We start from the raw sequence: 13,889 nt of genomic DNA on the forward strand, positions 1-13,889 counted from the left end.
CTACTTCCCTGTGTCTGACCCTCTGCCCTTAGGAAGAAGGCATTATTTCCCTGCCCATGGTGGGGACTTTGTCATGTGATTTGGTCTGGTCATTGGAACCCAAGTACCAACAAAATCTTGTGTACATAACCTGCAGAGACACAGCAAGTTCTCCTGGACATTCCTGCCACATTGCCTTTGTCCTGAGAAGCATGTGTGGTCACACCAGTACAACAGTGTGAACACAATAGTGTCACGGAGACCTGAAGAGATTCCAGTGTGGGTCCTTTTTGATACATGAGGAACATGAAAACAAAGTTACTAACACCACACAAATCCATTCTTTTATTTAGATGTTCATAATTTGCAAGGCTTTAATAACACATGAAACATTTATTGGAAAATAGTATCTATTTTGTCTTAATGTCTGTGACTGACTTGCAAACTCTGCCTTTCATTTCAGAGTTGTGCAAGCATTTGACCACATTGGCACTGGCTTACTCTGGTACCTTGTATAGTACCTTAAATATCTCTAGCAAATATTTGGGAGAAGAACACTGTGAGGGTAAAAGTAGTACATTGACATTACTGGCAGAAGCCTTAGTAAATCCCATGGTTTTGTTTATATGGTAGGTCGACATGGGAAGATATTTGCTGATTTGCTTTTGAAAACCCCATCATCATATAACACACAATTAAATTATCCACCTATAGTGGGGGATTTTTATATTCATTCATGTTCTATCTCTGGGAACACCCCAGTAGAAGGTAGCCCAGCTTCCCTGAGATGGGTACTATTGACCTTCAGCGCTACAGGATCTGAACTTGCCCATAGGGCAGGCTTCCTGTGCACACCTCTGAGAGACTGTCCCATTACATTTACTGTGGGGGAAGATCCATCCTAACTTTGGAGGAAAAAGCTTTCGCTCTCCCCTGCTTGCCTTCCTGTCTTGCTGGTGCACTCACTGACTGGGTTGTCATTTTCTTCTAACATCAGCTTTTCTGCTTTCCCATGTGTCTTAAAGACCAACATCCTTGCTGTAGTGTCATCCGGGCACCACTCCTCCATCTCTCCAAGGGTCTAGGACATTAGAACCAGACTGAGACAGCTGGGGCATCCAGCTCTCCAGTGTGAAGACAACTATTGCTGGAATATACAGACTGCATCATGTAAACCAATCTAATAACTCCCTTTAAAATGTGTTCTATTGCTGGGCATTGGTGGCACACTCCTTCCAGCATTTGGGAGGCAGAGACAGGCAGATCTCTGTGACTTCGAGGCCAGCCTGGTCTATAGAGCTAGTGTCAGGATAGGCTTCATTCAAAGTTACACAGAGAAACCCTGTCTCAGAAAAAAATGTGATCTGTCTATCCTGTTCTAGACTAGAACCCTGACCACACAATCCATAATAAAATTGTGTGTTTAACCAAACCTTAGGATCATCAGAATTTTAAGAATCTCCATCTTTCTACTTAGTTAACAAAATAAAGTATATAATCTTGAGAAAATATATTTTGAGGGTAGTTACATATATGAGTTGTAAAGGTATAATGGTACAAAACATTCTAAAAACAGCATATCACTCATAAGTATAATCAGATTAGAGGTAGGCTTTAAAACTCAAATCCCAACATATCTTCTGTATTTTGCCACATTTTCTACTTAATACTTAACACAAGCACATTTCTAATAAAAATATTGTATTACATTTTTAGAACCATTTGTATTGAAGCACCGAAGTCCATACATTAAAGTTAAAGAAAAGGGAAAACAGTAGATCAAAATCATATCAGGAAGAAGTATGATGTCTACATGCTTGTTTGACATAATTATTAATTTGACATTCACTGAGAGATTTAATGATGCTTGTAGTAATTTAAAATAGTCGCTCCTCACTCTTGTTTGCTCTATTTTAATATCACAATGACACTTCATTACTGTAGGAAGCTGATTAGAGATTTATATACATGTGTGCTTAACAGTAGAACATAATTATGGTCCAGTTCAAGCTGTTAACAGCAACATTCTCTTGGTATAATTCATTCACACATGCTTGTATTCCCCATAATAAATTATGACATGTCTGTTAAGTTTCTCCTGAAAACCTATAAACATTTAGTGGGCTGAAACCCTGATGAGCACCCAGACAAAAAAAATATTTGAATATGGAAGTCTTAGGAAGCCAGGAGTGAGAAAGGAGCACCAGATAACTGTTTCACGAAGCAGTCCCCCCACTCCCGACCAGCCACTTGGCAGTACTTCCAAGTTCTCAATGTTCAGAGTACTTGAATTGGGAGCCCCGTGGCCACGTGAGGAATGCATTTCCCACAGTACCCTCCACATCTGCCATAGACTTTGGTTCCATCCTGAAAGTGTAAAGGGGTAGAAAACACAGAAGATGTTTATACAAGCTGATAATTGGGCACAACATGAAAAAAACACACCCACTTTGAATCATGTGGCTGGAGTCCTAGCCAAGGATCCCTGTAAGAGTTGATGTCCAATGAAAGTCTTTTGTGTGAGTCTAAAGGACATGCACAGCCTAAGATTTGTACCTGATGCTGTTCATGTCAAATAAACCACAGTAGGATTTATACACTTCATCTCAGTGCACACATTTTTCATCAGAATATTTACTTGTATTGGTGAGCATGTGACTGTATATGTAGGTGAGTGTGCACATGTGTGTGAGTGTATGTGGAGGCCTTATGTTGACATTGGGTATCTTCTTCCACAGCTTTCCACTTTGTTTATTGAGGTGGGGGTCTCATTGAAAGTGGGGTTCCTCAATCTGATTGATGACTTCCAGGAGTCCTCCTTTGTCCACTCTTCTCCTGCATCACCAGGGCTATAGATGCAGGGCCAAGTCCTCATGCTTATGTGGAAGGGACTTTACCTACTGAGTCATTTTCCTCTCCCCAAAGAGCTATTTACATAGATAAAATAGCAGGGTTATCTAGATAAAGATAGGCAAGGAAATATGGGTACCACATAAGTAGGTATTCCTAATTTCTGAAAACACTTCGAGGATATTTAAGATTCCCAGTTTAATAATTCCTTCACTAAACCAAAGGAAGGAGATAAGTAAACCCCAAATTGAGCCATCAGTCATCACTTTGAAATATTAGACCCTTAATCTCTGTTGGGAGTTTTGCCATGCTGGGAGTTGAACCTTGGGACTGGTGGTCCTTGCTAGGTGGATGCTTTACCACTCATCTACAGTATCAGCCTTCTTTTCACTTTGTTTTTGAGAGAAGCTCTCACTGTATTACCCAGGCTGACCTTTAATTCACTCCAAAGCCTGGCCTTAGAATTTCAGGTCTTTTGCCTCAGTATACCAAGTACCTGGGATTATAAATCTATGCTACTAACCCTAGTATAGTTAAATGACCACCTTTTAAACATATACACATATCCAGTCATAAATTCAAAATCTAAGTTTCATGTTTATATGTGGTAAAGCCCATATTTGAAATTGTATGTCTAAATGCACATCAATAAAATTGACTTGTACCCCATTATATGTAGCATATTCATGATTTGCTGTAAGTTTCTAGTCATTGGTCTCATGTGAGCTTACATCTGAGTTTGGGGACCTTTAGTGCTAGCTCATAGCACAGAAGTGATTCCCGACTCTTTGGTCCTCAGGGACTCACCTGGGATCTGTGGATGATAACAGAGGCATACCTCCCCTGAGCGAGCCACTTTGCTGTACTGGATATCTTCATACCAGTTCCTGCCAAGTTAATGCTGAACTGCCCCTGCATTGTGAGAAAAGATGAATACATGAATATTTAAGACCGTTCTTGCCTGGAAACATCAAATGACTCAAATTATTTCCCAGGGGTCTTAAAACAGGCAAAGAAAGCTGATGCAATTTTACTAGAAGAAAATGAATCAGGTAAGGAGTTTAAAATCTGACTAAATAAGTCTTCTTACAAGTGCACTAAGAATTAACATTATGAAATGCTAAAGGAATTCTGGCAGGCCTTAGACACTATGAGACCTAGAGTCAAGGGACCTGTCACAGTTGTTGAGTCCTTGATGGAGGAGTATTCATTGGGACTAAGATGTGTTCAACTTAAACATTCCTTTTGATTCAAGTTTTGACTACTAACTGGCACTACATCTGTTTGATCATATTTTCTAGAGTCTTTACTCTCTTCTGTAACAAAAACACCACTCCTTTACTGTCAACACAAAAAGTGCAGAATGTGGCATTTCCCACACAAGATCATCTCTTTTAAGAGCCCAGAAGGAAGTGTGGACTGTACCAGCATACCACTTACACGTTATGGTGTGTGGTCCCTAGAGGCTTGTGTCATGTGAGAAGTATTTTTATTTCAAAATATTTTAGGTTAGCTTTTTTAGTAATAAACTTCAAATATATGCTGATTGAGAAATTAACTGATCAAGATGATACCCTGTCATATTTATATGATCATATAATAAAGATTTACATGCCTGGAATTGGAATACACACTAATTTGGCCTTCTGACAGTGTTCAGCATGAACTGAAATCCCAAGCTCTGTGAGGAAGTCTAGGATAACACCTAAACAGTTCTGTGGCCCAATACTCTCACATCTTTAGATTGAATGAGATAAAACCTGGGCAAATACATTATGAGAATTAAAACACTCTCTTATCATGAAAGTAAAAGCTAAATGTAAAATATAAATATAAAACAAATTCACTTAACTGTTTTTGTGAGCTACTAATCTCGTTATGAATTAAAATATCAACCAGGCATGGTGGCACACCCTTTTAATCCCTGAAATTGGGTGGTGGAGCCAGGTGGATTTCTGAGTTTGAGGTCAGCCTGGTCTATCTAAAGAGTTCTAGGACAGCCAGGACTACATAGAGAGACGCTGTCTTGAAAGAGAAAAAAAAATTTAAAAATTGGATATCAATTTTGCTTACTTACTTTAATTTTGGACATTGTGAAGTTATTATTTTAAAATAAATATTCATTTAAATGCATATACAATATAGCTATGGTAAATAGAGAATTCCTATTACAGAAAGTTTAGGTAAATTCCAAATACTTATTTGTTAGTCACTTGATTACAAAAACACAGACTATGGGCTGTCTATGGCACTGCTGTATTTCCAGAACAGAGCCTCTGTATTAGAAAGTGCTTCTGAGTAGATGAATAATGAGCCACATTATAAATATTAAATATGACACCACAAAAGTAAACACATGAACACACACGTAACACCCTTGAGACTCCTCAATGGCAACACGAGACACAACAGTACTTTAATGCTGACTCACATTTGAGCCAAAGAGTTAATCCCTGGATATATTACATCAATATGATTAAGGGACCTTGTGCATCTTGTAACTTTTAGCTTTCTCAGACAGTAGAACTTTGTTACTTCCTGAACCTGACAGGTGAAGCTGTGTCTCCAACCCTAACACTGCTCTGAGGAAGAACACATTGTACATTTTCCTAAGATTTGGACCTAGGAAAGGAAGACTCAGGACCAATAAGGTGCAGGGACAGCTCAAGTTCGAAGGAATGAGGCAACACAAACTTGTGGCTCTGGACTCTAGACCCTAGGAAAGTGAAACATGGTGGTAGCCCAGGCAGGTGAAGCAGTCAGGAGTTGGAGTCAGGTTATATGCGACATGGCTCTGAGGGAGGTCAATGGTACAGAGAGAACTTTACAGCCCATTCTAGGTGGGTTGGCACTGAGGAAGTTTGGTCTGAAGGATGCAATTCAGTCAAGTTCTCATGCTCTAGAACATGAGACGCTGTGTCTATTCAGCACTTGGACATGTTGTTACAGGGTTGGCAGAGTTTCTAGATCTTTGGACTATGTCTAACATCATGTTAGCTGTGCCACTAGGGGAGTGATGCTGCTTCAGTGCACAGGAAGCCTGAAGTGCTCAGGTTCCAGGGTGCTGCCACAACTGTGATGCTACATCAGTGTTGCTCAACTTGTAGGTCATGATCCCTTTGGGTAGATCAGATGACCCTTTCACAGGGGTCACCTAAGACCATCAGAAAACAGATATTTCCATTGCAATCTGTAACAGTAGCAAAATTTTAGATAAGAAGTAGCAAGGAAAACAATTTTACAGTTGGGGGGACCACCACAACCTGAGGAGCTATATTCAAGTTTCGTGGTATTGGAAAGGTTGAGAACCACTGTGCTAGAAAGTGGAGAAAACACTGCCATCCCACCATTGAGTGTGAGAACAATTAGATATATGTATACAGAACCCTCCACTCCAGGCTCTATGTAAAAATTATTCAAAAATGAGTCATAGGGTAGATATAGAGCAAGACTAATTTGTAGAGTGAAAATGTTTTAAAAAGGAGAAAAATCTTTGTAATTTGTCATTTAATTTTTTAGCTTAACAATCCATAAGAAATAGTACAGCTGATTTCATTAAAATAAAAGGAAAATGTTTACTCTGAAAGACACTTGAAAGAAAGAAATAATGGTTCAGAGAAGCACATAATATTTGCAAATGGCACTTCTGATAAAGGACCTTTATGTATACCCAAAGTATACAAAGGACTCTTGACATTCACCGATAGGGAACAGACTCATTGCCAAACACTGGCAAAGGCATGGATATTAACCTCATTAAACAAAACACACAAATTACAAATAAGCCCAGGAAAGGTACACCCTTATGTGATAGACACAAGCAAACAAACAAATGAAAACCAACTTGGCAATGCCAAATGCTGGTAAGGGTGCAAAGCATCAAGGGTGTTCATCTTTGCTGGTAGAAAAACAAAATGGTGCAGCTTCTCTTTACAATGTTCACTGTAGAATCTGAAACAAAATCCTAGGGATTTAGCCTAGAGAGATGAAAACGTACTTAAACAGCTGTATGTGTGTGCCAATCATAATTTCCAGAACCTGGAAATAACCAGCATGGATGGGTACTGGCATGATCCACTGGAATGTGACTATTTCTTCAACTCTCTGGGAATCAAATACTAATTATGAGACAGAGAACAAAGTCCATACTAGGACTCTTTGGTAACATGTACCTCCCATTTGACATGTGTATTCCCAAGTTACATAACACTCTCCAACTCCATCTCACGTTCAATGTGGTGAAGTTTATTTTCTTTAAAGAACACCATCTGTGTTTGTGGTCTTTTTTAGAGTTTGTTTCCTGGGGTGCCCAGTCACATGCAAACACGGAGGATGTGGTTTTGATGAATCCCAAACAACAGAAGAAGTTCTCTGTGACATTAAGCATCTGGAAGGTATTCATGCAAATGCCATGTAACTTAACACAGAATCTGTTTTATGCATTTGACAAGACATCTCCAAAAATACTGAGCAGTTTGTATTTTTGGTAACAGTAGCCTGGAGCAGACAAATACAGACGGAATATGGATGACACAGCTCCTTTCAAAGCATCTGTCTGTGCCCAAACACCATCTAACTTTGGCACGAAAGTCTGCATTCCAGAAACGTTCAGAACCACACTAGGGGCCATGGCACCCTAATAGCAGAAAAACTTCTTACTGCTGCTTCTCCATTGACTATTTTAAGGCTCTGAGAGATGGGTTGACATGGAGTATCTGTCTATTCAACTATAAACTGAGATTGTATACTTTACAGCTACATAATATCCTTAAGATATTTGTGAGGGAAAAGTATTGGCAGGAAAAAATAATCTTATCATTTAAAACTCTGGTTGTGTAAAATTATCTCACTCACATTCCATGCTCATCAAGAAAAGTCTTATTTATAATAATTATCTCTCTGTTAGGACACTTCCTACAGGGAGAGTTCACCCAGGATGTAAGAAACATTTTGATTCTACTTGATAATTACGTGATTTACTTGAATACCAATATCCTTTGAATTTTGCTGATATCTCTCAATGTGCAGACTTAAAGCAACATGGAAAAATGAGGACTAGATTTTCCAGAATTTGGCAGTCTTTCTGAACATCAGTATTTGGAAGGCCTATTATCACTAAACTGTTCACATATCTCATGGTATCTAATAGACAACCAGATGGCAAAGTTTAAAGAAGTGTTGTTGGAAAAAGTTCATCATCCTGACATGGATTGGCCACCAGGGCATTAATCTCCATGTGAGAGGGTCCAAAGGAAAATTCATCAATAAAAGAAAGCCATGCCTGATGGTGAACATTATTTAGAGGGTTAAAATGTTTTCAGTTATACATCCATTCAGGGGCTGTGTCAGAATAGATAGACAAGGTATTTGAAAGGGAGGGGATTCTCAAAATGGAAGGAAAGTTCTGGAGAGAGATTTGAAAGGAGTCCATTCTGAGAGGTAGCCATTGATCACCACGTAAGCAGAGGGAAAAAACAGGGAAGAAGAAATACATACAGATGTAAATATACCAATCCAACATTAAAGACTGACTGAGAACACGGGAGTCCTCTGCATAGTTGTCTGCTTTCAACAACATAGACAACAACATGGAGACATGGCGCAGCAGGTAAATGTGTCTGTTTCAGAAGCATGGGGAACCTAGTTCGGACCCCATGTCAATAGTCAAGCGTGGGTCAAGCACACCTATAACCTCAGCACAGCAGGAGACAGAGACAATAGGGTCACTGAGGCTTGCTGGCTGCCAACCTAATGCTTCTTAAGAGAGCTTGACTCAAGGGATAAGGCAGAAAGTGACAGAGCAGGACATCTGACATTCCTCTCTGGCCTATACATGAGCGCATATACACACATGTGAATATATACTGCAAATACTCTTCACTCACACACATCCTCTCTTCATGCACAAGCACATGCACTAGTGCACGTGGGTGTGCACGTGTGCGTGTGCGTGTGCGTGTGCGTGTGCGTGTGCGTGTGCGTGTGCGTGCGTGTGTGTGTGTGTGTGTGTGTGTGTGTGTGTGTGTGTGACCAAGACAAAAATTACTTATAGAATTACAGGTTGAAGAACCTGTGGACACCTTCTCTAACAATAACTGCTGAGAATTATGAAGTATGAACACCATTTAAACATGTCTCTTTTAAATAGTGATCTTCAAATTTACTAGAAACCAAAATTTGAGTCAGACTGATGAATATCTGAATGACCCCAGATCCACAACAGTTAATCAGATGCACTGAAGAGGCGCAAAAGCTGTTCTTGGAGAATAATCAGGTTATAAAAATAAAAACAAAAATTACATGGCCTTTCCTGGATGAGGATTATCTGGAATATAATATGGCAAGGTTCAAGCTTAAAGGTGACATTGAAAGTAGGATTTTTAGTGATGTGCAGGAAGGGGATAAACAATCAGAATCAGAGCAACAAGTATATGGAAGGGAAGGTTGAAGTTTAATGCCAGGAAAAGGGATGGCTGAGCAAGATCCCACTGGGAGTCTTTCCTGACCTATAATAATATCTGATCCAAGGAGCATAGCATATCTGGATCCAACTGTGGAGTGGTTGATGTCGCCATGATGGTGCCAAAAGGCCAGAGCTAGCATCCAGCAATTGAAAGAGAGCAAGGCCTGAGAGCAGTGACATCGGAGGCCAACTGGCCAGAGGTGATGGATAGTCAGATGAAGAGCTGGGACGAGGAGGTCATAAAGACTGTGTAGGCTGCTCCCCACAAAAAATTCCAAATTTGGTGACATATAGTAATTTACATATCTGAAAATGTGGGCAGACATGAAGAGACCCACACCAAATGCTCCTTTGTGAAGATGCTGAGAGACATAGAGAACCCTAAGGTAGCAGGAGAAATTCAGGGAGATTCTGGTTCAGTATCTAGATGGGTAGGCAGGAGGTAGCAATTTTTAAAATAGTTAAATGTTATAATAGAGAACATTTCTTGGGTGAGAAGAAAATCAATAAGGCAGAAAGAATCAAATGCATCAGGGTGTGAGCCAAATGTATAAGATAGAAAGCAAATAGACAGATAATATATGTGAAAAGTCCAATTTAAAAGGGAAGACCCCAAAATCTATAAGAAACCCCCATAATCTCTAAAAATATAAACTGAAGGTAAATCCATGGAAATGCATAAACTGGCTAAGTAGCAACTCTAAATGCTCTGGAATGTCCACATTAGCATCAGATAAGTAAACATTAAATCAAAAGGGAGTTACTGCAGAGGAAGAGACATGTTTTATGGTTGTGAAAAGAAAACTATTGGGAATTTGTGGGAGTTATAAATGCACAATTGTGTACAGCAAAAAAAAAAAACTTACTTTAAAGAAAACAAAACTTATGAAACAAGACTGAATTACAAACAAAGTTCAGCTTGAATCATCTTAGAGTTCCACAGGCAGCATGAGGCAGATCAGCAAGGAAACAGAAGAGTGGACCACACTACAGATAGCAGCCTGAATCCTATGAACAAATCATTCAGCAGAATGCACATCCTTTCCAAGCATGTCCTGAACACTCTTCAGAATGAACCACATGTTACACCATAAAACCACCCTCAATAAGTTTAAAAGGCATGAATAATATGGGGTGTGTTTTCTACCCACCGTGGAATGAAAGTAGAATTTAAAAAAGGAGAAACTTAGGAAATACACAAATATTTGGAAATTAAACCTCCTCTCAAATAGTTAATGACTCGATGATAATAGAAAATATTTTATTATAAACAAGAAAAATATACAACATGCAAAAATTTTTAGACACAGCAAAAATATACTTAAAATAGAATTTCTAGCTATAAAAGCATAAAAAGAAAAAAAGCATAAAAAGAAGAAAATCTCAAATCAATAAACTTTGACCTTAATATGCCAGAAAAAGCAATACAATACCCACAGCTAAGTGTGTCTCTCCTCCATCATCCAAGAATCTTCCTTTTACAGCAGACCAAGGCCATTACAGAAATTCACAATATGTCAAAATGTAGAGAACAGCTGACTTTGGGGTGTCCATCCTTAAATGACACATCTACAACACAACCCCTACCCATTCAGGGAACATCTTGGAAAGGGGGCCCAGAAAGCCTGTAAAAGACAGAGGACTTCCCCTATGAGATAGTGTCTTGTATGGATGCACCGTGAGACCTGGGCATTGACAACACCATCATGGATAGGGTAGATCGCACAAAGCCTTTACCTAGATGAATAGCTACAGATTATTAATGCCTGTCCCATCCAGGAACAAGTCCCCACATAGGTTACCCAATCTCAAGCAGCTATCCCTAAATGCATACACATGGAGGTTCAAGTGTAAGTCTGGGTGGTCCTATTTGTTCATACTTCTGGCAAGGGTGGCAAATGGCCATAGACCTGTGCATAAATCAAGCCTTATAGCACAATTCAGGAAACACATAGAGAATGGACCAGTAGGGTTCCACAGTGTCCTCTAAGGTACATTTCCACTTTCCAAGAGTCTACAGCACCTTCCAGTATCACTACCCTGGGAATCAAACCTTCATATATGAACCTTTGAGAAACACACACCAAAAGAACTAATGTCACCTCTGGCAAATAAACAACACATGCTTATGATCTATTCTTTTACCTTTCCATGCATTTCTGCTCATTCCCAAGGACCAGGTTGAAAGACTAAAATGATGAGGTGTCATAGGAGGAGAAATAAGATCTGAACAAGTGTTAGGTCTTTCCCTGGAATTTTTTTAATGAACTTAAATATTGGCAAAAGTGTTTTTCCTTCCGGTGATTTATAATTTTTAAAATGAATTCATACAGAAAGCCTTGGTCATCTAGTTTGATGTTTCATGCAATAGTCGGGCCATGAAAATTCATGAAGAGAAATATTAACTTTTTCATTATGAAGAAGAAAGATAATGAAATATGTATGAAGTACCTGTGGACATCTGGCAGCACTGTAGCAGTCTCCAGCTGTAGCAAATGGAACTGCCTTTCCAAATAGTGTCTTGGAAAAAAGAAGATCTGTAGCTGTAAAAAAAAAAAAAATACAACTCATTACTATGGAAACAGCAATGTCTTCTTTATTTTTCAAATATGCAGTTTGCATAGTATCTTAAATATTCTTATATGATTAGTTAAAATTTTAACAAAATACCACCGCTACAGCATGTAATATAGGGCTGCCTCAAATGGATACAGTTTATTTAACACAAAAATATACATGACCGACTGGATGGTGGTGGCGCACGCCTTTTATCCCAGCACTTGGGAGGCAGAGGCAGGTGGATCTCTGTGAGTTCGAGACAAGCCTGGTCTACAAGAGCTAGTTCCAGGACAGCCTCCAAAGCCACAGAGAACCCTGTCTTGAAAAACCAAATATATATACATATTGTCCTAAAAAATCACATAGTGCATATGGAAAAATAAGTACATGGTCATTCACATTTTACACCACAGCAAATATCTGAAATAGAAGAAGGGGCTCAAGAAGAAAATCAGAGAAATAAAAAGGAGCTCTTTAAAGGCAGACCCATTGCAACAAAGCAGTGAGAGTGCACATGCACTGTGTCTATACCAATTCACTGGTGCAATTCTTTTCTTTTGCAATTCTTTTGCTGACATTGTTAGCAAAATGTCCTGATTGGAGGTATCACTGGGGAGTTTACACAAAATACCAAAACTGGATTCACTACGCAGAATCCTCAAACTCAGCTCTTGCAACCACCCATGCCTGCATTGCTTACTTAGACAGCATCCCAACAACGGCTATTAGCTCCATTGAGTTGATTCAAGTCACAGACAAATTACTTCACACTCTGTGATGATAGGGGTCCTTTCGACACAGGTCCCCAAAGTAGCATTTATGCAAACATCTTATCTCTAAGGACAGTTACAAAAATGGTCGGACCTTTCATAGTTCTCCAGAGGAATTATATGCACCTCCAAAGCCTCAGTCCATGTGGTCATGATGGTGAGCTTACATGAGGCATGGGTGGAATATATAAGGCAGGGAAATTACAAACAGCATAAATTGGAGCCATTCCAGGAGAGGTAGCTGTTAAACATGCATCCCCATTCTACTGCTTCTTTGTGGCACTATAGATTAGGCTGGTGTTGAACACAGATGCGAGCTTCCAAGTGTAGGTTGCTATCTCCTCCAACAGTATGAGCAATCAATAGCACCCATGTCATAGTGATAACCCATAGTGTGTATATAGTTCACTCTGATGTTTCCAGCACATCACCCAGATTATTACTGGCATCATTCCTTGGGTGCTCTGCAGGTTTGTCTTAACTATATGTGCCCAAACTAAAATGCAGTTTTCTGTTTCTCTTCCCTCATTACACTAGCTTTGACTCTTACAATTTTACATGAATTATTACATTCAATTCCTAGTTGTTGCTATGACTACAATTTGTTCTCCAGCACTCTGTTATTTTTCTTCTGGCTTATGATTTCACTCCGTGGTTCCTAGAGACTATAATACAAATTCAACTATGCACACTAATCCTCCCTTCTTATCCAAAGGACATGGTCCCAGGACCCTTCAGCTGCCCTACTGTGGATAATACTGACTCTTACTGAAAGCTGAAGGCTATATCATGACAGCTGAACACAAAGAATTCATTACCAGGTTTAGAGGAGGGTGGGCCACTGATAACTTTGATAAGAACAATGTCAGATGAGAAAGACAATAAGAAGTTACTTAGCATACATTCAGGACAGAATAGGAAAAATGAGAGAGAGACAGAGGGAGGGGATAGTGTCTCATTTAAGAAATATTACTATCAAGAAACACAGAGAAATGGGGCATGATGGTGTATGCATTTAATCCCAGCATTCAGACAGAGGCAGGCAGATTTCTGAATTTGAGGCCAGCCTGGTCTACAAAGCAAGATCCAAGACAACTATAGCTACACAGAGAGACCCTGCCTCAAACAAAAGGATATGGGGGTAGGAGGAAGAAGAAGAGAGGAAGAAAGGAAGGAAAGAAAGAAGGGAAGGAGGAGGGTGGGAGGCAAAAAAGATAGGAAGGAAGAAAAAAAAAGAGAAATCAAAAGCCCTTAGAGGCAGCTTCTAA

The 13,889-nt window shown here is 39.4% G+C and overlaps 1 protein-coding gene across 1 annotated transcript in view; it reads right to left on the reverse strand.

The window, feature by feature from the left end:
• Nucleotides 1–613: 613 nt before the first annotated feature.
• The window catches only part of LOC100750834 (A disintegrin and metalloproteinase with thrombospondin motifs 20), a 114,450-nt gene continuing 101,174 nt past the window's right edge, over nt 614–13,889 (reverse strand). Inside the window, exons 37-39 of the mRNA XM_035440836.1 lie at nt 11,744–11,835; nt 3,637–3,741; nt 614–2,346 (exon numbers count right to left, since the gene is read on the reverse strand). Of these exons, the coding sequence (XP_035296727.1) occupies nt 2,257–2,346; nt 3,637–3,741; nt 11,744–11,835 (287 nt within the window). The 3' untranslated portion in view covers nt 614–2,256. The remainder of the gene's footprint in view (nt 2,347–3,636; nt 3,742–11,743; nt 11,836–13,889) is intronic.

This window comes from Cricetulus griseus, chromosome 2 (assembly GCF_003668045.3).
Source record: "Cricetulus griseus strain 17A/GY chromosome 2, alternate assembly CriGri-PICRH-1.0, whole genome shotgun sequence".
In the NCBI taxonomy this organism is placed as follows: Eukaryota; Metazoa; Chordata; class Mammalia; order Rodentia; family Cricetidae; genus Cricetulus; species Cricetulus griseus.